General features: G+C 45.3%; 2 protein-coding genes across 6 annotated transcripts in view; one reads left to right on the forward strand and one right to left on the reverse strand.

Annotated features, from left to right (window-relative positions):
* Window positions 1–14,578, reverse strand: part of KLHL20 (kelch like family member 20) — a 97,331-nt gene extending 82,753 nt beyond the window's left edge. For 2 of the 4 annotated variants that reach the window (XM_040360105.1, XM_040360108.1), the window contains exons 1-2: window positions 14,383–14,578; window positions 7,507–7,603 (exon numbers count right to left, since the gene is read on the reverse strand). The gene's annotated coding sequence lies outside the window, so the exon portion shown is untranslated. The remainder of the gene's footprint in view (window positions 1–7,506; window positions 7,604–14,382) is intronic. The other 2 variants (XM_040360106.1, XM_040360107.1) reach the window with 2 other exon arrangements.
* ANKRD45 (ankyrin repeat domain 45) overlaps window positions 14,537–21,105 on the forward strand; it is a 76,505-nt gene continuing 69,936 nt past the window's right edge. Inside the window, exons 1-2 of one of the 2 annotated variants that reach the window (XM_040360111.1) lie at window positions 14,537–14,633; window positions 20,131–20,425. In XM_040360111.1, coding sequence (XP_040216045.1) covers window positions 20,176–20,425 — 250 coding nt within the window. In that variant the 5' untranslated portion in view covers window positions 14,537–14,633; window positions 20,131–20,175. Of the gene's footprint in view, window positions 14,649–20,130; window positions 20,426–21,105 lie in introns of both variants that reach the window. The other variant, XM_040360110.1, reaches the window with a different exon arrangement.

Below are 21,105 nucleotides of genomic sequence, written 5' to 3' on the forward strand. Positions count from 1 at the left end.
TTTGTAAAGGCAGGTGTTTTTTTTACCTTCATATATTTATGCAGTGCAGCTCACTCCCCCTGCCGTATACTCACCCGAGTACATTCTCGACCCGGAGATCTACATGAGAGCTCTCATTTCCCATTGGTTTAGAGACAGCAGAAAAAAAAAAAAAAACACACAAACGTTTAAAAGCACTTTAAATGAGCTTCTTTTGACCTACAAGTTTTTTTTTTGCCCCAATAGACTTCAATGTGAGCGCTGATAAAATGTATTCCTCAATGTATTCCTCAATACAGAAAAGATAAACAATTAATAATCACTCTATGGTCCTATTCCCACAACAAGCCCGCTTGGATCCGCCTGTCTTTTTCCATCCATTGACTCCTATGGGCAGGCGGGTGACAGCAGAGATGTGTCCGCTAACACCCGTCTGCCATCCGATCCACTAAAATCGGACGCATGGCTATACATTCGTTTTCGTCCAATCTCTCCATAGGAATCAGCGGGCTCAAAAAGGACCCTCCCCACTCAGTGAGCAGAGACGGACCTGTCATCCGCCGGCTCAGTGGAGATCAGCTGAAAGATCTCCTGCTGAGCTGGCGGACTCCGCTGAAGCCTGGCATCCCCTTCAGTGGGCGTTCCGCTTTCAGATAAAAGTGGTCACGGCCGCAGATTCGCCACAAGATCACTTTTAAAAAAATTAATAAAAAAATCGGTGGCAGGAGAGGGCTCCCGTCCCGCTGCTCTCCAGTGCCCTCCGCCGCTTACCGGAAGCCGAGTGAGGGGAAGATAGGCCCCCCCGCTAGGCTCCATATAATTGCAGGGCGTAAGCTACATCAAAACGTGGCTTCCGCCCATAGCTCTTAACCACTTCAGCCCCGGAGGATTTGGCTGCCAAATGACCAGAGCACTTTTTGCGAATCGGCACTGCGTCGTTTTAACTGACAATTGCGCAGGGCGACGTGGGCATACACAGGCATCCCCCCATTGTGCAGCTCCGTGACAATTGCGGGACACCAGCAGGCGGGTTCCGCGGAAAAAAAAGGGATTTTTAATACAGCTTACCTGTAAAATCCTTTTCTTGGAGTACATCACGGGACACAGAGCGGCATATTCATTACTAGTGGGTTATATGGAGTACCTTCAGGTGATGGACATTGGCAATCTCAAACAGGAAGTGCCCCTCCCTATATAACCCCCTCCCATAGGAGGAGTACCTCAGTTTTGTAGCAAGCAGTATGCCTCCCAAAATGGTCCCCATAAGAGGGGTGGGAGCTCTGTGTCCCGTGATGTACTCCAAGAAAAGGATTTTACAGGTAAGCTGTATTAAAAATCCCTTTTTCTTTCTCATACATCACGGGACACAGAGCGGCATATTCATTACTATGTGGGATGTCCCAAAGCAATGCTTACAATGAGGGGAGGGAGACATCTTCCCAAGACAAAAAGGATTTAATTTAGAGATATACTCAAATCATAATAAATCCAACTTCGTTGAGAAAAATAAATTTAAATTTTAAATTTTACTCAAAAGGGAGCCCCCGGAATCCGAGGGTCTCAAACTGCAGCCTGCAGCACTGCCTGCCCAAAGGCTGTATCAGTATTCCTTCTTACGTCCAACTGGTAGAATTTTGTAAACGTGTGGACAGAAGACCAGGTTGCCGCCTTGCAAACTTGAGCCATAGAGATCTGGTGATGTGCTGCCCAGGAGGCGCCCATGGCCCTAGTAGAATGAGCCTTTAATGATACTGGAGGAGGCAACCCTTTCAAGCCGTAGGCCTGAGTGATTAACTGTTTAATCCACCTCGAGATGGTGGATTTTGCAGTTGCCTGCCCCTTCTTGGGCCCATCCGGTAAAATGAACAACACATCTGTTTTCCGGATCTTCTCTGTAGCTTTAAGATAGGCCTTCATGGCCCTGACAATATCCAAGGTATGCAGCAACCCTTCCTTTCTGGAAGTAGGTTTAGGAAAGAAGGATGGTAATACCAAATCCTGGTTTAGATGAAAACTGGATATAACCTTTGGTAGGAAGGAAGGATGAGGGCGGAGAACGACCTTGTCCTTATGTAAAATAAGATATGGTTCCTTACAGGATAAGGCTGCCAGTTCCGATACTCTTCTGGCGGAAACTATGGCGACCAAAAATACTAACTTCCTTGTCAGTAAAACCAAAGGAATTTCAGCCAACGGCTCAAAAGGTTGTTTCTGTAAACTTGACAGAACAAGATTTAAATCCCACGGACAAAGCGGGGATTTAACTGGAGGATTAATACGTAAGACCCCTTGAATGAAGGTCTTAACCAGCGAGTGGGTGGCCAGCGGCCGCTGAAACCATACTGACAAAGCTGAAATCTGTCCTTTGATTGTGCTTAATGCCAGTCCTCTACCCACTCCTAGCTGGAGAAAACTTAATACTCTATCGATGGTAAACTTACGAGAAAGCCATAACTTGGACTCACACCAGCCTACATAGGCCTTCCAGACCCTGTAATAAATCACCCTAGAGACCGGTTTCCTGGCTCTGATTAGGGTAGAGATTACTTTCTGAGACAGACCTCTACCCCTGAGAATCAGGGATTCAGCTTCCAGGCCGTCAAATTTAGATGCCGTAAGGCAGGGTGGAGGATCGGACCTTGCGATAGCAGTACTGGCCGTAGAGGAAGAGTCCAAGGGTCTCCCACTACCATCCTTAGGATTAGTGAATACCATGCCCTTCTGGGCCATGCTGGAGCTACCAGGAAGACTGGTATGTGCTCCACCCTGATCCTGCGCAGCAGGCGGGGTAGTAACTGGAGCGGGGGAAATGCATAAAGAAGTTTGAACTGATGCCAAGGGCAAACTAACGCATCGGTTCCGCAGGCCCTGGGATCCCTTGTGCGGGACATGAACCTGTCTAGCTTCTTGTTCAGTCTTGATGCCATGATATCCACGTCCGGCACTCCCCATTTCTGGCAGAGTGTCTGAAAGACCTGTGGATGCAGAGACCACTCCCCCGGCAACAGAGTCTGGCGACTTAAGAAGTCCGCCTGTAGGTTGTCGACTCCGGGAATGAATATAGCCGATATGCAGGGCACATGGGCTTCTGCCCACAAGAAAATCAAGCTCCCTTCTTTCTGAGCGGCTTGACTCTTGGTTCCCCCTTGGTGATTTATATATATGCCACCGCCGTGGCATTGTCCGATTGTATTTTCACCGGGAACCCTTGTAGTTTGGACGTCCAAGCCCTGAGGGCTAGTCGAGCAGCTCTGAGCTCCAAGATATTGATGGGCAACTGCTTCTCTGCCGCTGCCCAAGAGCCCTGGCGAGTGCAACCATCCAAAATTGCTCCCCAGCCCATCAGGCTGGCGTCTGTGGTTACTATCTTCCAGGTCACAGGACTGAAAGTCTTTCCCTTCAGGAGATTCTGAGGGTTTAACCACCAAGCTAGACTTTGCCGCATTCTTGGTGAGAGTGGCCAAGGAATTTCTAAGGCCTGAGGCCTCTTGCTCCAGGCTGACAGGATGGCTGCCTGCAGGATGCGAGTGTGGCTCTGAGCGTACGGAACCGCCTCGAATGTGGCCACCATCTTGCCTAGTAGCCGCATACATAGGCGAAAGGTTGGCCTTCTCTTGCTTAGAACCATTTGTATTAGCTCTTTGATGGCCTTTAATAGGGGTAGGAACACCTTTTGTTGTTCTGTATCCAATCTCATGCCGAGATAATCCAGCTGCCTTGTGGGCAGGAATGCTGACTTGTCTCGATTTAGGACCCAGCCGAACCTCTTGAGGTACTGAACCGTAAGGGCCACTGCTCTTTCCAGGCCAGGAGACGAATGGTCTACGACCAAGAGGTCGTCCAGGTAAGCCAGGACCGTGACCCCCTGGATCCTTAGATTGGCTAGGACCTTCGTGAATACCCGGGGGGCCGTAGCCAACCCGAAGGGGAACGCCACAAATTGGAAATGACGCTGAGCCACCGAGAAGCATAGAAATACTTGATGTGGCTGAAAATTGGCACATGAAGGTAAGCATCCTTTATGTCTATGGACGCCATGAAGTCGTCCTTCTGGAGCACGGCGACAGCTGACCGAATAGTTTCCATCCGGAATGAGCGGACCTTTAGATACGCATTTACTCCCTTTAAGTCCAAAATTGGCCTGACATCGCCATTGGGCTTTGGGATGATAAACAGGTTGGAGTAGAACCCCAATCCCTGTTCCCGGACTGGTACTTCTACTATCACTTTCTGGCATAGCAGATGATTCAATGCCGCCATCAATGCGGCTCCTTTCACAGGGTCGCCTGGTACTCTTCACTCCTGGTAATGAGGAGGAGGGAATTTTAGAAATTCTAGCTTGTAGCCCGTGGTCACGGAAGACCGTACCCAGCAGTCGGGAATGGTGGCCTCCCAAATCTCTGCAAAGAGACGCAGCCTTCCCCCCACCATCGTGGGTGGGGGCGCCCCTTCATAGGGCCGACTTGGGGGCTGGCTTTGCAGGCTTGCGGTACCACTGCTTCTTGCCCCCAGTGGCTTGGCCCTGCGGCTTATTGTTAATGCCTGATCTTGCAGGAGGCCGTCGATACTGTTTGGTATTAGAGGGCCCCTGCCCCGGGGAGGGCTGGCGCCTAAATGCGGACCCTCGGGCCTTCTTCTTGACTGGCAAGAGAGTGCTTTTGCCGCTTGATATAGTCTGAATATATCTATCCAAGTCTTCTCTGAAGAGACGTCCTCCATGGAAGGGAACCCTACCAGGAGTTTTTTGCCCGGGGGCTCAGCCTCCCAATTCTTCAACCATAAGAGCCTTCTCATATGGATTAGAAATAAGGATAAACGTGACGCCTGCTGGATGGAGTCCTTGATAGCATCCACCGTAAAGCGTATAGCCCTGGGTATATCCAAAATTCCTCTGCCTGCTGAGCAGGGATAAGTTTAAGCATTTGCTTAGTCTTATCTGATAATGCTTGGGCCACTCCAATAGCAGCCACAGCGGGCTGAACTATCGCCCCTGCTGAAGTAAAGGAGGCCTTAAGTAATGTTTCCAAGCGTTTATCAACCGGATCCTTAAACACCTGCAAGTTTTCTACAGGACAAGTTAAAGATCTGTTCACACATGAGATGGCTGCGTCCACAGTAGGGACAGCCCATCTCTTTGAAAACTCTTCCTCTAAGGGTTACCTGTCTGGCCAGTCCTGAAAAATCAGGTCCTTTAACAAAGGATGTACCGGGAATACCAAATTGGCTTGGGGCGCTTTCAGGGAGCCCAATGAGGATACCGCGGAGGCCAGAGGCTGAGGCACAGGTATCTTAAAAGCCAACCGCACCATATCCGTTAGGGACTTAACCCACAGTCTTTCTGTGTGAGAAGCTGAAAAAGGTTCCTCTATTGTAGAATCCTCAGAACCTAAATGGTCAAGGTGATCCTGACCTCCCTCTGTCTGGTCTCCTTGATCCTCCAATTCGTCAGTCGGAGAGGATATCCTCCTCCAGAGACTCAGACCTGGGAGACGGGGATCTAACCCGCTTCTTCCCTGCCAAAGATGCCGTAATTAGAGCGGCCATCCTCCTTTCCAATCCACCCAAGGTGGAGGCTAACATCTCTTCCGTTACATAGGAAGGAGCTGGTTGAGTAGGGCCAGCCATAGCACCTAGCAACCCTGATGGCTCACCTAGGACAACAACTTCCGGGCATTCCGGAGTAGTAGGGGCCACTAGATTTTGGATATCCTCAGAGCCCGATGGAGAACCTTTTGGTTTTTTAACCGTTTTAGCGTTCTTAGCGCTACCTGCACCCTTAGGAGCCATAATATACAAATTCTGAGGCACTCCGCTAGTATACAACTGACTGTAATAGCTGGAGAAAATACACATATAATCAAATAAATGTGAAACAATAGGATAGGGTAATGTTAGAGGGACTCCAAACCTCCCATAACCTATAAAAAGGGAAAATCAATACTGAGCCCCAAGGGCTTCAACCAGAAAAAAAAATCTTTTTTTTTTTTTTTATTTTTTTTTTCTCTGGTATTGACCCCCTAATGCTGGGCTAGGTGAGCACCCTAAGTGTTCAAAGGCGCTGCTTAGTACACAGGCTTGAATGTAAACTTAAGCCAGAGGCTCCTTAGTAAGGTGTACTTCCCACAACTGCCACCGGGTGTCACTGTGCCAGAAAGCTCTGTCAAACCTTCCTATGCTGTAGCCAGCATCGCTGCTCCGTGTCCCCTCACAGCCTTTACAGACTGAACAGCCCTCCAGGATTTATCCTCCCTGTGTGCAGGGGGGAGGAGCCGTCCGGCGTCAACCGCCCCCTCCCCGCGGCGTCGCCGCAAGCGCGCGCACAGATAAGTAAAAGCGCGCGCACGTGCGCGCGTCAAACGCCGCTAGGGGAAGCAGGAAGCCATGTGGAGAGGAGACACTAGGACCTTAGACGCTGGAGCAGCAGACACAGGTAAAAGGGAAGCTTTAAACTGTCTCCCTAATGGTATGGTTCCTTCTCTGTGCCCAAAAAAAGGCCCTCCTTGTGACAGAAGCAGCAGCAGCCTACTAGCCCAGCCAGGGGAACCATACCTGGGTGTTTTGAGCCATCCCGTTTGAAAACTTTGTGGTTCTCCTTTGCCCATGCACAGAGGCATAAATAGGCTGCCCAAGAATCCCCTGTAGGAAGCCTACTGTCAAACCAAGTTCCGTAGGCCCCCTGCTTACCTTTCCACGCCGCAGGGTATTGCTCTGCAAGAGGCCCAATCTTCACCCTTCACCGTGGGTATGGTCATAGACCTTCAGGGACTGGGGTCTTAAAAGAACACCACAACCTGGACCTATACAGCACCACTGGCAACAGGTATTCTCTAGGTTAGAAACCAGACCTGGAACCCAGGGTCCAGCCCTCCAAGGAGAGGCATTATAGGCAAAACCCCATCCACGAATTGGGGCCCGGGTACCGTCCACTTTGGCTATGAAGCACCTTGGACGGATCCGGTCAGCTGGCCCTGGTCCCAAGGACTACTACAGGCACAGCCTCAACGTGCACCAACACCTAAGACACTGGCGAAAAAACTGAGGTACTCCTCCTATGGGAGGGGGTTATATAGGGAGGGGCACTTCCTGTTTGAGATTGCCAGTGTCCATCACCTGAAGGTACTCCATATAACCCACTAGTAATGAATATGCCGCTCTGTGTCCCGTGATGTACGAGAAAGAAATTAAAGGGACGTATATATATATATACCAATTTTTTTCTTTTAAAGGGCTAAAGAGGTTAGTGTTAGAATGTTGGTGGCTAAAGATGCAGGGATTTTAGTTTTTGCATGAACTTTCACTTTGAAGCACACATCCAGGATGCTGCACATATGCTAGGCGGTCGTAAAGGGCTTAAAGCAGATTTTACTGTGTTTACATGCTTTTAGAATTGTTTTGAGTATCGAATCAGATCTTGGACACAGAATTTTCTTCAAAAGCAGTTAATATGAATTGCATCTCACAAATCAGTGTTTTCATAAGGCAGTACAAACAAACAGAAAAGAAAAAAAAAAAAAAAAGTATATGTACCATTTTCTTTTTTTGACAGTACAGTTTTCATACATACAGTCCTTGCCTTCTGAAAATTCTAGTTGACTATAGGCTTCAAATACTTTGAGTCACTGTCCTAGAACAAGAATGCAAATTAGGAAAAATAACATAACAAATCTTATCTACATACTCTTTCCAGGTCAGCACGACAGGCAGGCAATTGGCATGTGAAGAAAGAAAGGTCAGCAATGGCAGCCTCCGTGCTTAATTGATAAGTGTCCTTTAAATTTGTAAGCAAATATTTGAACAAAGCCTTACTGCAAAACTTTTGCCTGTTTACTTTAGGGCTATATTACTTGTTTAGCTTTGCATAGCTCAAAAAACATTGCTATACAAACTCAAGTTGACAATTATTTTCACAAATCTTACTGAAAACACACAGCCCATTAAACTACTATTAAACACAAATAAACCTTTAGCAACAGCTAAAGTGATAGATACTTCATAGAAGCAGTGCAATTAGCCCAACTAGCTGGCAGCGCAGTTCCAGCATCTTCAGGCAAAGTAGCTGCATTGGCCCAATGTTTGGGTAAAGCAGTATTACCAGCTATACAAGTCACAGACTTCTTTGGAATCAATTCAAGCTAAGAATCCGACAGAGAGCCAATAAACAAAAATTCTCAGAGAGGTCAGCAAAGGTAGCCTAGGAAATTCTTCTATGACCAAGGTTTTTTTTTTTTTTTTTACGGCTCAATCTTTTTTTTTTTTTTTTTTTAAAGAAGGCCAAGTTCACCTTTGTAAAAAATAAATATTATTAATTATTATTATTATTATTATTATTATTATTATTATTATTAATAAATAAATGCTTTTGCAGGTTAAAAAATATATTATAAATAATATAATATATATTTTTTACCTCTGTAAGCACTGCCTGGGCTGCTCATTGCTCAGGGCACTCCTAGCAACCTCAGAAGGAGCCCCTGTTTGAGAAAGGCTGATCTAAACCTTTGACTCAGTGCAAGTATGTAGATTAGGAGTTTAACATTCCAGATATGCATGCTTGTTTCAGGTGATTGTCTCAAAAATACTTAAACCAGTAAGGCCCCTTTCACATGGATGTTCCAATCAAGTCCGCCTGTCCGTTTTTCAGGCGCACCCGATGAGAACCTCCACTATTCTCTATGGAGCAGTGGGTGTAAACGGACATGCAAGATAAGGAATAGGGAAACCTTTCAAATCCAGTTATGGATGTAAATAAGCCACACAAGGAAAGACAATAAAAGTGCCAAGTATAGAATTTTTACTTACGTCTGCCACTTTGAGTTCATTGGAGAGCACACACCCCCCCCCCCCTCCCCCCGTGTGAAACAAGCAGTTAGACCCCTTTACACAGACGATCTGATAAGGTCCACTTGTCAGATTTTCAGGCTAACCCGATCGGACCTTCCAGTCTCTATGGAGTGGTGGATGTCTGCCGACATCCTATCCAATTCTGTCCTCCAAAAAACAGACGGATGGCGGATCGGATGGAAACGACAGGCGACCTGTTTTGATCCAATTGCCCTATAGAGAACAGCAGGGCCGTCTCCACTCTGCATAGCGGAGCAGACACGGACCCCTCATCTGCCTGCTCAGCGGAGAGATTCCCCTGCTGAGCAAACAGATCCCGCTTCACAGAGACGCCGTGTGAAAGCAATCTATGCATTAAGATGAAAAAACATCTGAGGATGCCGCCCCCCCCCCCCTGATTTACTTACCTGACCCCTCGAAAGTCCCGCGCTCGGTCCCAAGATCCTCTTTGCCGCTCAGCCTGGCCGCTGATTGGCTATAGCGGATGGATTGAGAGCAGTGCAGCCATTGGCTGGCGCTGCTGTCATCACATCCAGTGACACGGCTCTCCGAGGGGCAGGGCCGAGTGATACAGTGAGCGGCTATGGCCGCTTGCTGTATCACGGGAGCGCTCCCGCAAGGACTCACCACCATGCAAGCTCTCTCGCATGACTGTGGCGAGTTCTTGCGGGGAGGACCAGAGACAGCCGCTGAGGGACCCCAGAAGACGTTGATCGGGGCCACTCTGTGCAAAACGAACTGCACAGTGGAAGTATAACATGATTGTTATTTTAAAGAAAACATTTTTTTTCCTATAGTAACCCTTTAAAGTGCAACTTTGACTTTTCATCTATCAAAATCAGGCAACAGCCACCCCCATACATACAGTGGATTTAAAAAAAAAAAAAAAAAAAAAAAAAAAAAAAAACCACACACACACACACACACACACACACACACACACACACACACACACACACACACACACACACACACACACACACACACACACACACACACACACACACACACACACACACACACACACACACACACACACACACACCACCTTTTTTCTAGGTAAATATTTTTCTAAAAGGGTACTGCTGACATGAAATGTTCAATACATGGGTCGGTCACAATCCATACATACAAAGGAACCAAAGCAAATAATTTCAGAAATGAAGAAGTTATGTGTAATAAAATGGAACACCACATGGAAAGAGTATTGAACATGCCAACTGGAATGTATTTCATCCAAAATCCTTTGTTGGTAACGACAGCTTCAATAAGCCTCCTGTATGGAGAAACTAGCCTCTTGCATTGCTCAGGTGCGATTTTGGCCCATTCTTCCACACAGTCTCCAAATCTTGAAGGTCCATAGGCCTCTTTTATAAAATCTGTTCTTTCCATAGATTTTCTAACGGATTCAAGTCAGGTGATTGGCTGGGCCATTCTAGCAGCGTTATTTTCTCTCTTTGAAACCAATTGAGAGTTTCCTTGGTTTTGTGTGTTGGAATCATTGTCTTGTTGAAATGTCCACCCAAGTTTCATCTCCATCATCCTGGTAGATGGCAGCAGATTATCATCAAGAATGTCTTAGTACATTTTTCCATTCATCCTTCCTTCAATGACATTTAACCAGAACATATGATACACTACTTGGAGAAATCCACCTGAAAATTCCATCTTAATCTCCTAAAGACCCTGGAGAAGCACTACCCTCAAACAGACACTTAGAAATGAGACTGGAGAATTCCATCTTCCTTGGAGAACTACTTGTCCTTACAGCAGTGTTTCTCAATTCCAGTCCTCAGGCCCCCCCAACAGGTCAGGTTTTCAGGATTTCCATTATTTTGCACAGGTGATTTGATCAGTTTCACTGCCTTAGTAATCACCACAGCCTTTTCATCTGAGGGAAATCCTGAAAACCTGACCTGTTGGGGGGGCCTGAGGACTGGAATTGAGAAACACTGCCTTACAGACACACTGAAATATCACACCAATGGGTATAAACTGAATATCACAAATAAGGAACTGTCTGCTGAAGAATCGCATGTATTGGACATACACTGACAGATTGATTGTGGAGATCTCTGTATGATGATCAGCGAGTAACCCAAGTAAACTGAAACATTGAATAATTGTATCAATTGCTGTGAGCAATAGGAACTACCTGCATGCTGCGGGAATCCTTTTATGTGGTTATGCTGATTGAATCTGTTATATTGTCTCAAACATGGTGAAAGAATACCTGAATATACCGGATTTGCAGTGTACAGTGTTCTATATACAGTTCTCCTAGTTTTTGAAATTCTCCTTATAATCAAATGCTAGGAGGAGAGCAGTTGGGACTGATCATACCATTGGATACACACACCTGCCTATCAGGGTGTTTCCCTTTTTTGGACAGCAAAAAAATATATATAATATAAAAAAAATTCTACATATTGATGGGATTGATCCTTCATTCTGTCCCCTTTTCAGCCCCACCGACTTGTGACCAGGGTATTTTTACAGGTATTATCTAGTGTGACTGCATGTAGTGCTCTTTTTCCATTTTGGGATAGTGTGATATAATTACCTGTATTTTCATAGGAATATACTATCCCGTTTTTAGGAACAAATTGCAGGGGTCCCATTTATAGGTGGCTTTGGGTATTAATTAGGTATTTATAGGGGGTGCTTTACATTGGGGAGGGTGGGTCTGGACTGTGTGGTTTCCCTCTCCTCTCAATACACGAGGGGTGGCTTTGCCTTACACAATTTGCCTGTTTTTTTATAGAGGAAACAGCTTTGGGGAAGGTTAGACCGCTAAGGAATTCCCTTCACCTGGGGATTTTCTTCTTGGTCTATACGTGGGGGGGGGGGAGATCAGGGGTTCCATGCTTATAACTTTTTTGTATATCGCTTTTTAAGCAATAAAATTATTTTGTAGTTTAACTCTTTAGGGTGTGTAGAAATCTCTTTATTTTTGTCTGTTGGTTTAGTATACAATTTAAAATCGGTGAGTACTACATATTTAGACTAGGCGGGACCCCCATTTTTCTTCTATTTTTGTATAATTACAGTATGCTGAAAAACAGCCCCACACCATGATGTTCCCATCTCCAAACTTCACTGTTGATATGGTGTTTTTGGGGGGTGATGTGCAATGCCATTTGACCTCCAAACACGATGGGTATTAGAGCTGCACAATTAATCGTTAAAAAATTGTGATCTTGATTCAACCCCCCTGACATCTCCAAAGCAGAGAGTTTGCCGATTTTTTTTAATAGAACAAGTAGAGAGACTTTATCTGCCCACTCAAATTTCTCTGCATCCAATTCGCATAGCAGGAGAATGTGACTGGTTTGTAAGGATGAGCTCCAGCGTGTTCGCATGGTACACGTGCAGAGCCCGCCAGGAAGTCTGCATGGTGCTGTGCTAATCACAGCCAGGGAGACATTTCCCGATCTCTGCAGCTGTAGCAGCATCGTAAATGTCTCCATGGCTGTGATTAGCGCAGCACCATGCAGACTTCCTGGCGTGCTCTGCACGTGTACCATGCGAACACGCTGGAGCTCATCCTTACGAGCCAGTCACATTCTCCTGCTATGCGAATTGGATGCAGGGAAATTCGCATCGGTGTGAACCCAGCCTAAATGTTGTGCAGCAAACTTTAAATGAGCTTCAGCAATGGAGTGTTGTGTGGTGAGCATGTATATAGGCCATGGCAGTTGAGTGCATTACTTGTTTGTTTTCTTTGAAACAATTGTACCTGCTAATTCCAGGTATTTCTGAAGCTTTCCACAAGTGGACAACTCCTCTGTTAAAGAGATTGTAAGGGTTCGATTTTTTTTAAATAACGAACATGTCATACTTACCTCCACTGTGCAGTTAGTTTTGCACAAAGTGGCCCCGAACGACATCTTCTGGGGTCCCCCGGCAGCTCCTCCCCAATAACCGCCTAAGAGAAATGCTTTCCCAGGGGGTTACCTTGCGGGCGCACTCCCGAGTCCAGCATTTGGCGTCCATAGCCACTGAATGCAGGACTCGGCAATCGACCCCCCCCCCCCCATCGTTGCATTTGATTGACAACAGCGGGAGCCAATGGTTGCGCTGCTATCAATCTATCCAATCAAGACCCGAGAACCCCGGGCAGAGAGACAGCGCATCCTCGCCGTGGGACATTTCAGGGCTCAGGCAAGTAAAACGGGGGGGCTGGTGACTGCCAGGTGTTTTTTCACCTTAATGCGATACGGTGAAATAACAGTAGGGTTTACAACCCCTCTAATTATTTTCACTCCTCTGTCGGAACTCTTGCGAGGAGCACCTGGTTGTGGCCAGTTTATTGTGAAATGCGGTTCTTTCCACTTCCGGATCATGGTCCCAACAGCACTCACTGGAACATTCAGAAGTTTCGAAATTCTTCTACAGAATGCCATCATTGTGTAACCAATGCCCTCAGTATGTTTTGCAACAATTAGGTTGTGAAGGTCTTGAGCAAGGATGAGCTCCGGCGTGTTCGCATAGAACACGTGCAGCGCCCGCCAGGAAGTCGGCACCCGCGCTGCGCTAATCACAGCCAGGCAGACATTTCCCAATCTCTGCAGCCGAGCATCGGACAATGTCTGCCTGGCTGTGATTAGCGCAGCGCAGGTGCCAACTTCCTGGCGGGCTCTGCACGTGTTCTATGCGAACACGTCGGAGCTCATCCTTACTTTTTATAGGTCATCAGTTAGGTTTGAACCCGTTGATATTAATTTGCACTGACAAGGATCAGGATTGCTTTCTAATTACTGATAGATTTCAGCTGGAGTCTTGGCTTTCCATGCCTTTTTGCACCTCTTTTTCTTCATGTGTTCAATACCTTTTCCCTTTGTCATTCCATTTTATTACACAGAACCTAATGTCTGAACTTTTTTCTTTTGGTTTATTTGTATGTATGGATTGTATCTGACATGTGGTGAACATTTCATTTTCACCTGAAAAAAATGTGACATGCTCAATAATTATTTTACCCGCTGTATTGCCACAGTGCAGGGGAGAAAAAAAATGGGCATGTTGTATTTGGCAGGTGACTCCGCCTTTCACTGCACCCTAGACAGGTGAATAGGGCTGTGCTCCAACCAATGGACATGACTGTAGTATAATATCTCTATAAACAGGCCTATGGGAGGTGTCATGTCATATCCCCTTCTGATTGCATGATCACCATGGACCAACTGCTGCTAAAAGCACCATCCTCTATGGATTACCAGCCAGGCCCACGATAACGAGACCATTGGGTCTAAGTTGGGATTTGAAGCAATGCAGAAGTGTTATTATGAATCTGAACACAGAATATTCCTATCCGGGCGTATGAGCCCCCCGCCCCCCTCCCCCCATGGTCTGCATAGACAGAGACATGTCACGGGGTGTCTTCAGAGCCCCCCCCCCCCCCAGAAAGTTGTGTGCCCCCCTCACACCACCAGTCACACCCTCCCCTCAGTGTACCAGTACCCCGCCGGAATACACAGGGGACCACACATTCCCTCCCCCAGACCCTCACACAGGAATGAGCCGAGCTTCCCCACCATGCTGAGCTCCTCATGTCCTCACCTGTCTCCCCCTCAGTACCGGACACAGCAGCTCTTCTGTCGGAATCTTCTCCCTTCCTTGGAAAGCTAAGCGGAAGTAGTCCGCCGCCTCAGTCTTCCTCTCCCCTGACGGAGGAGCAGCTGTGTCACCGGAGAGAACGTCCTACAGCCGGTCCCATAGCGAGGCTTGGAGCGCACTTCCGGCTGAGAATGCTACCATGGTAACGCGTCTCACGGGCTCTGCCCCATTCACTGTGCTGAAGGACGAGGCTGGTTAGAAGACGAAAGGTGACAGGATGGGGGGCGTGCTCCGTGTGTATAGATATATAGAGTGTGCTGTGTGTATAGATATAGAGTGTGCTGTGTGTATAGATATATAGTGTGCTGTGTGTATAGATATATAGAGTGTGCTGTGTGTATAGATATATAGTGTGCTGTGTATAGGGAGGATGGAGTGTGCTGTGTGTATAGATATATAGAGTGTGCTGTGTGTATAGATATATAGTGTGCTGTGTATAGGGAGGATGGAGTGTGCTGTGTGTATAGATATATAGAGTGTGCTGTGTGTATAGATATATAGAGTGTGCTGTGTGTATAGATATATAGTGTGCTGTGTGTATAGATATATATAGTGTGCTGTGTATAGGGAGGATGGAGTGTGCTGTGTGTATAGATATATAGAGTGTGCTGTGTGTATAGATATATTGGGGGTTATTTACTAAAGGCAAAACCACTTTGCACTACAAGTGCAAAGTGCACTTGAAATTGAACTGAAAGTGCACTTGGAAGTGCAGTGGCTGTAGATCTGAGGGGGAAATGCAAGGAAAGTAAAAAAGAGCATTTTAGCTTGCACATGATTGGATGATAAAATCAGCAGAGCTTCCCCTCATTTCAGATCTACCCCTCAGATTTACAGCGACTGCACTTCCAAGTGCACTTTCAGTGCAATTTCAAGTGTACTTTGCACTTGTAGTTTGCACTTGTAGTGCAACGTGGATTTGCCTTTCGTAAACAATCCCCATAGTGTTCTGTGTATAAGGGATATAGGGGATGATTTACTAAAACTGTAAAGTGCAAAATCTGCATAGAAACCAATCAGGACCATTTTTTGTCAAAGCTTAAAGTGATACTAAAGGTTTGATTTTATTTATTTTTTAAATAACAAACATGTCATACTTACCTCCACTGTGCAGTTCGTTTTGCACAGAGTGGCCCCGAACGCTGTTTTCTGGAGTCCCCCGGTGGCTCTCTCGGCTCCTCCCCGCATCAGATAACCCCCTCTGGGATCTCCCAAAGGGGTTACCTTGCAGGCGAGCTCCCAAGTCCAGCATTCAGCGTCCATAGCAGCCCGCGTCATTGGATTTGATTGACGTCAGTGGGAGCCAATGGCTGCGTTGCTATCAATCTATCCAATCAAGAGCTGAGAACCCCGGGCAAAGATGCAGCGCGTCCTCGTCATGGCACATTTCAGGGCTCAGGTAAGTAAAACGGGGGAGCTGGGGGGCCGGTAATTGTCAGATGTTTTTTCACCTTATTGCATAGGATGCATTAAGGTGAAAAAACAGGAGGGTTTACAACCCCATCAAAGTGTTTGTTAAGCCACCCACCCCACCCCCACCCCCCCCCCCCAAAATCAGATTCTGGTCCCTTAAAGCAAATTACACAGCAAAGTGCTTATGCTGTGTAATCTGCCCCCCTCTAAACTACATGTCAGCTTCTTCTCTGTGTCTCTGTCTCCGCCCCGCCCCCCGCTGCTACTATTAAAAGTAAAAACCCTAAAATTGACACTCTAAGTTATTATTCACTGCCAACCCCTCTATTAGAGGCTGGCATTCCACACTGTCCAAGTCCTTTGTAAAAACCAGCACTCTAAATACCTCTTTAGAGCTGTCTTCAGGTCGGCCACGTGACTCGCAGCCACTTTACAGCTCCAAGACATTGCTTCTGCGGGAGGTCACGTTATTTCCCCGGCTGACGTCAGAGAGAGATCACCGCCCCTCCTGCAGAAGCGAGAGGGGCAGTGTTTATTGCTCTGGTCACAGTAGGTTAAAAAATTGGGAAAAAAACAAATGTCTTTATTTTCCAAAAAAATTACAACTTCTAAAAACTCACCATGCCTCTTACTACTACCTTGGGCTGTCTACTTTCCAAAAATGGGTCATTTGGAAGGTATTTGTACCATTCTAGCCAGGGTGGATTTGATTTAAATGAAGTCGATTTAAATCACTAGTAAAAAGGCTTGATTTTAATCAACTTAAATTAAAGAGTTACTGCAGTCTGCTCACATAATTTGTAATAAAAACATCTTTGCCATTCTGAAGCTTCCCTCCAACCACTTTGCATATTATTTTATACATCTTGGGCTAGATTCAGGTAGCTGCGCCCCTTCTTACGGTGGCGCAGCATATCGTATTTACGCTTGCGCCGACGTAAGTTTGAGAGGCAAGTGCTGTATTCACAAAGCACTTGCCTCCTAACTTACGGCGGCGTAGCGTAAATGGGGCCGGCGTAAGCACGCGTCATTCAAATGATGTTGAGGGGGGCGTGTTTTATTTAAATTAGGTTGATCCCGCATTTTTTACGAACGGCGCATGCGCCATTCGTGAAACAATCCCAGTGCGCATGCTCGAAATTCCGACGAAAATCATCATTGCTTTCGACGGGAACGTAAATTATGTCCAGCCCTATTCGCGAACGACTTACGCAAACAACGTAATAAATTCAAATTTCGAAGCGGGAACGACATCCATACTTAACATTGGCTGCGCCACCTAATAGCAGGAGCAACCTTACGCCGAAAAAGCCTAACGTAAACGTCGTAAATAAATTGCTCCGGCCGTACGTACATTTATGAATCGGCGTATCTAGGTAATTTGCATATTCTACGCTGAAAACAACGGAAGCGCCCCTAGCGGCCAGCGTAATATTGCACACAATTATACGCCGCCGCATTCAAGTTACGTCGGCGGAGGAAGCCTATTTTTTGAGCGTATCTGCCTTTGAGAATCGGTGATACGATTTGAAATTACAGCGGCGTATCTGGAGATACACCGTCGTAACAGCTACCTGAATCTAGCCCACTGTGATTCTGTAGTCACCAAATATGCTGCAGAAATCTCCATCCACTGAGTCTGGCTGCATCCATTTTAACTGAGGGCAGCTGAAGCTGCTGCCTGTTCACTTCCTGGATTTACACAGACAGACAGAGGCACACCTCCAGCTCTCATTGGCCCTCTTTTTTTTTTTTTTTTTATTGTTTATTTATTGAATATTTCAAAAGGAAGAAACAATATAAAGATTCATATAAAAAAGTCAACAAAGGGGATATAATGCCAATGAAAAATAATCATAACACGTCATGTGTAAATGGGAACAATAGAAAATGTCAAGTGATTTTCAGACATTTCAAATGCATCATGGTATAGTAAAGAGGAAGACAAGTAACCATTAAAACAAGGTTAACAATAGTCTAGGTGATATATTTCCACACGTTTGATCGAGATAACCTACTCCCCAAGCTCATCAACTCAGAGTTACCTGTGCAACCTCTGAGTTATATTCAGAAGAATCCCATTTCCCCCATATGGCGTCAAAACTAGTTAAGGAGTCTTCAATTACAGCCGTAAGGCGTTCCATTCTACGTATGTCTGTAATAGCAGCCAGAAATTGTGTAAAAGAAGGGGGAATGTTGGTAAGCCAGCACTGGGGTATAGCCCGTTTAGCAGCTAGTAGAATAAAGGCCATCAATTTCCTAAGGGGTTTAGGTGTTTTTGGAAGGGGTAATCCTAGGAGGAGGTATAAAGGATGCAGAGATACAGGGATACCCAGGACCATTGGCCCTCTTATGACGCATCCCCTCTCCCTTCTTGGCAAACTCTAATGATAGTGTGTGAGAGAGAGCTGTGCATGATGTCATAAGCCTAGGCTTTTTACCAGACAAGAAACAGGAAGTGGCTGTATAAGGTATTTGCTGGCAGAAACAAATGTTTCACTATTCAAAGTTAAATCAACAAAGGCAGAAGATTTAATAGATGGAAATATAAATGACTGAAGGTCCGCTTTAAAGTGGTTGTACAGTGAGCAACAAAAAAAAGAATTTGATCCCCTGCTGATTTTGTACGTTTGCCCACTGACAAATGATCAGTCTATAATTTTAATGGTAGGTTTATTTTCACAGCGAGAGACAGAATAACAACAAAAATATCCAGAAAAACGCATTTCAAAAACGTTATAAATTGATTTGCATTTTAATGAGTGAAATAAATATTTGACCCCAGGAAGTGGGCTGTTTAAGGTATTTACTGGCAGAAAAAAAAAATTCTATCCAAGGTTAAAACAACAAGGGCAGAAGATTTAACCGCTTAACGACCGCCGTATGTACATATACGTCGGCAAAATGGTACGGGCAGGCAGAACGACGTGCCCGCACGTCGCTGCCTTTCCGCGGGTCGGGGGTCCGATCGGGACCCCCCCCCCGGTACATGCGGCGGTCGCTAAGCCTCAGGGAGCGATCCGGGACGAGGGCGTGGCTATTCGTTTCTAGCCGCCCCCTCGCGATCGCTCCCCGGAGCTTCACTGTGGCGGCTGCATCGATCGTGTCATCCCTTTTATAGGAAGACACGATTGATGATGTCAGACCTACAGCCACACCCCCCTACAGTTGTAAACACACACTAGGTGAAGCATAACTCCTTCAGCGCCCCCTGTGGTAAACTCCCAAACTGCAACTGTCATTTTCACAATAAACAATGCAATTTAAATGCATTTTTTGCTGTGAAAATGACAATGGTCCCAAAAATGTGTCAAAATTGTCCGAAGTGTCCGCCATAATGTCGCAGTCACGAAAAAAATCGCTGATCGCCGCCATTAGTAGTAAAAACAAAAATAATAATAAAACTATCCCCTATTTTGTAAACGCTATAAATTTCATGCAAACCAACCGATAAACGCTTATTGCGATTTTTTTTACCAAAAATAGGCAGAAGAATACGTATCGGCCTAAACTGAGGAAACATTTTTTTTTTATATATATGTTTTTGGGGGATATTTATTATAGCAAAAAGTAAAAAATATTGCATTTTTTTCAAAATTGTCGCTCTATTTTTGTTTATAGCGCAAAAAATAAAAACCGCAGATGTGATCAAATACCACCAAAAGAAAGCTCTATTTGTGGGAAAAAAATACGTCAATTTTGTTTGGGAGCCACTAAATAATATACACTGATTTGGATTTTTTTCATCAAAGAAATTTAGCAGAATACAAAATTTCATAACAGAAACAGAAAACAAATACTTTTTTTTCTTTTTCTGTAAAAATATTTGGTCTTTTTTCATTTATTAGGCAAAAAGTAAAAAAAAATAGTAGTAATTAGATACCACCAAAAGAAAGCTCTATTCGTGTAGGAAAAAAAATGCTAAAAAAAAAAAAAAAAAAAATTAATATGGGGTACAGTGTTGTATAACCGCACAGTTGTCATTCAAAGTAGGACAGCGCTGAAAGCTGAAAACTGGCCTGAGCAGGAAGGGAGTGAAAGTGTCTGGAACTGAAGTGGTTAAAGAACACCTACCATATTTATCGGCGTATAACACGCACAGGCGTATAACACGCAACCTAACTTTAGGAGGGAAGTTTCAGGAAAACTTTACAGGACAGTTTACCTTCTATTTTCAGGGTAAAAAAGTGAGTGTTATACGCCAATAAATACAGTAATTATCAAAATAAGTTTTGTAAATTGTTTTATTATGATAATAACTAATATCTCTTCTATTAGTGAAAGGCCTTTGTGACATTCGACAGAGATACTGAAGGACTGAGGATGGAGACATTAAAACCTGCTTTTACAGAGAATCCAGTACTTCTGTACACTTTGGAAGGGAACATCGAAGGCCTCCAGTCCTTATTCGAAGATCCAGCTGAGGCTCATCATGAGCAAGGCAGCAAACTGCTCCTGGAGGAAGATCTACTAGGGAGAAGCCCTCTGTTTTTAGCCTGTATTCTTGGTCGTACTGAGGTTGTAAGAGCATTAGTAAAGTATGGAGCAAATATTAATCAACAAACAACTCGAGGTACGGCATTTCTTTCCTTTATTTGAACATATATAAATTTTAGACTTAACCATTGATTTGTGGGCCTTTTAGGCCGGATTCACACCTATGCGAATTGAGTGCGGCTTAAACCGCATCCCATTCGCAGAACATTTCTAAATACATTAATTTCAATGAGGCTGGTTTGCATATGTGCGATGCATTCGCACTGCGCATTGCCGAAAAAACGTGTGCGTTTTCTAGGCATTGAGGTGTGAATTCAGGCCCATTATCTTCTATGGGCACGCATCTGATCCACAGATGTGTTAATTTCTCTTCAGGATTTCTCTCATTCTACTCAATACCCTTCCCCCTCCCCCTCCCCTTTCCCGGGTCTCCAAATTTGCAGCTAAAACGGAGATGATCTGCTGAACAGCTCTCTTATCTTTTTGCAGAGATAACAGAGCTGGAATTCGCACCGCACAAGTGTGAATCCGGCCTTAAGGTACATTAAATGGTTTTAGACACAAGTTAAAGCGGTAGTAAGCCACATAAAAAAAAAATTGAGCCCCAGGCAGTTTAAATCAAGCCATTTTACTAATGATTTAAATTGACTTGATTTAAATCAAATCCACCCTGGCCAGAATGGTACAGATACCCTCCAAATTACCCCTTTTTTGGAAAGTAGACAGTCTAAGGTATTTAGTAAGAGGCATGGTGAG

Source organism: Rana temporaria, chromosome 7, assembly GCF_905171775.1.
Source record: "Rana temporaria chromosome 7, aRanTem1.1, whole genome shotgun sequence".
Classification (NCBI taxonomy): domain Eukaryota; kingdom Metazoa; phylum Chordata; class Amphibia; order Anura; family Ranidae; genus Rana; species Rana temporaria.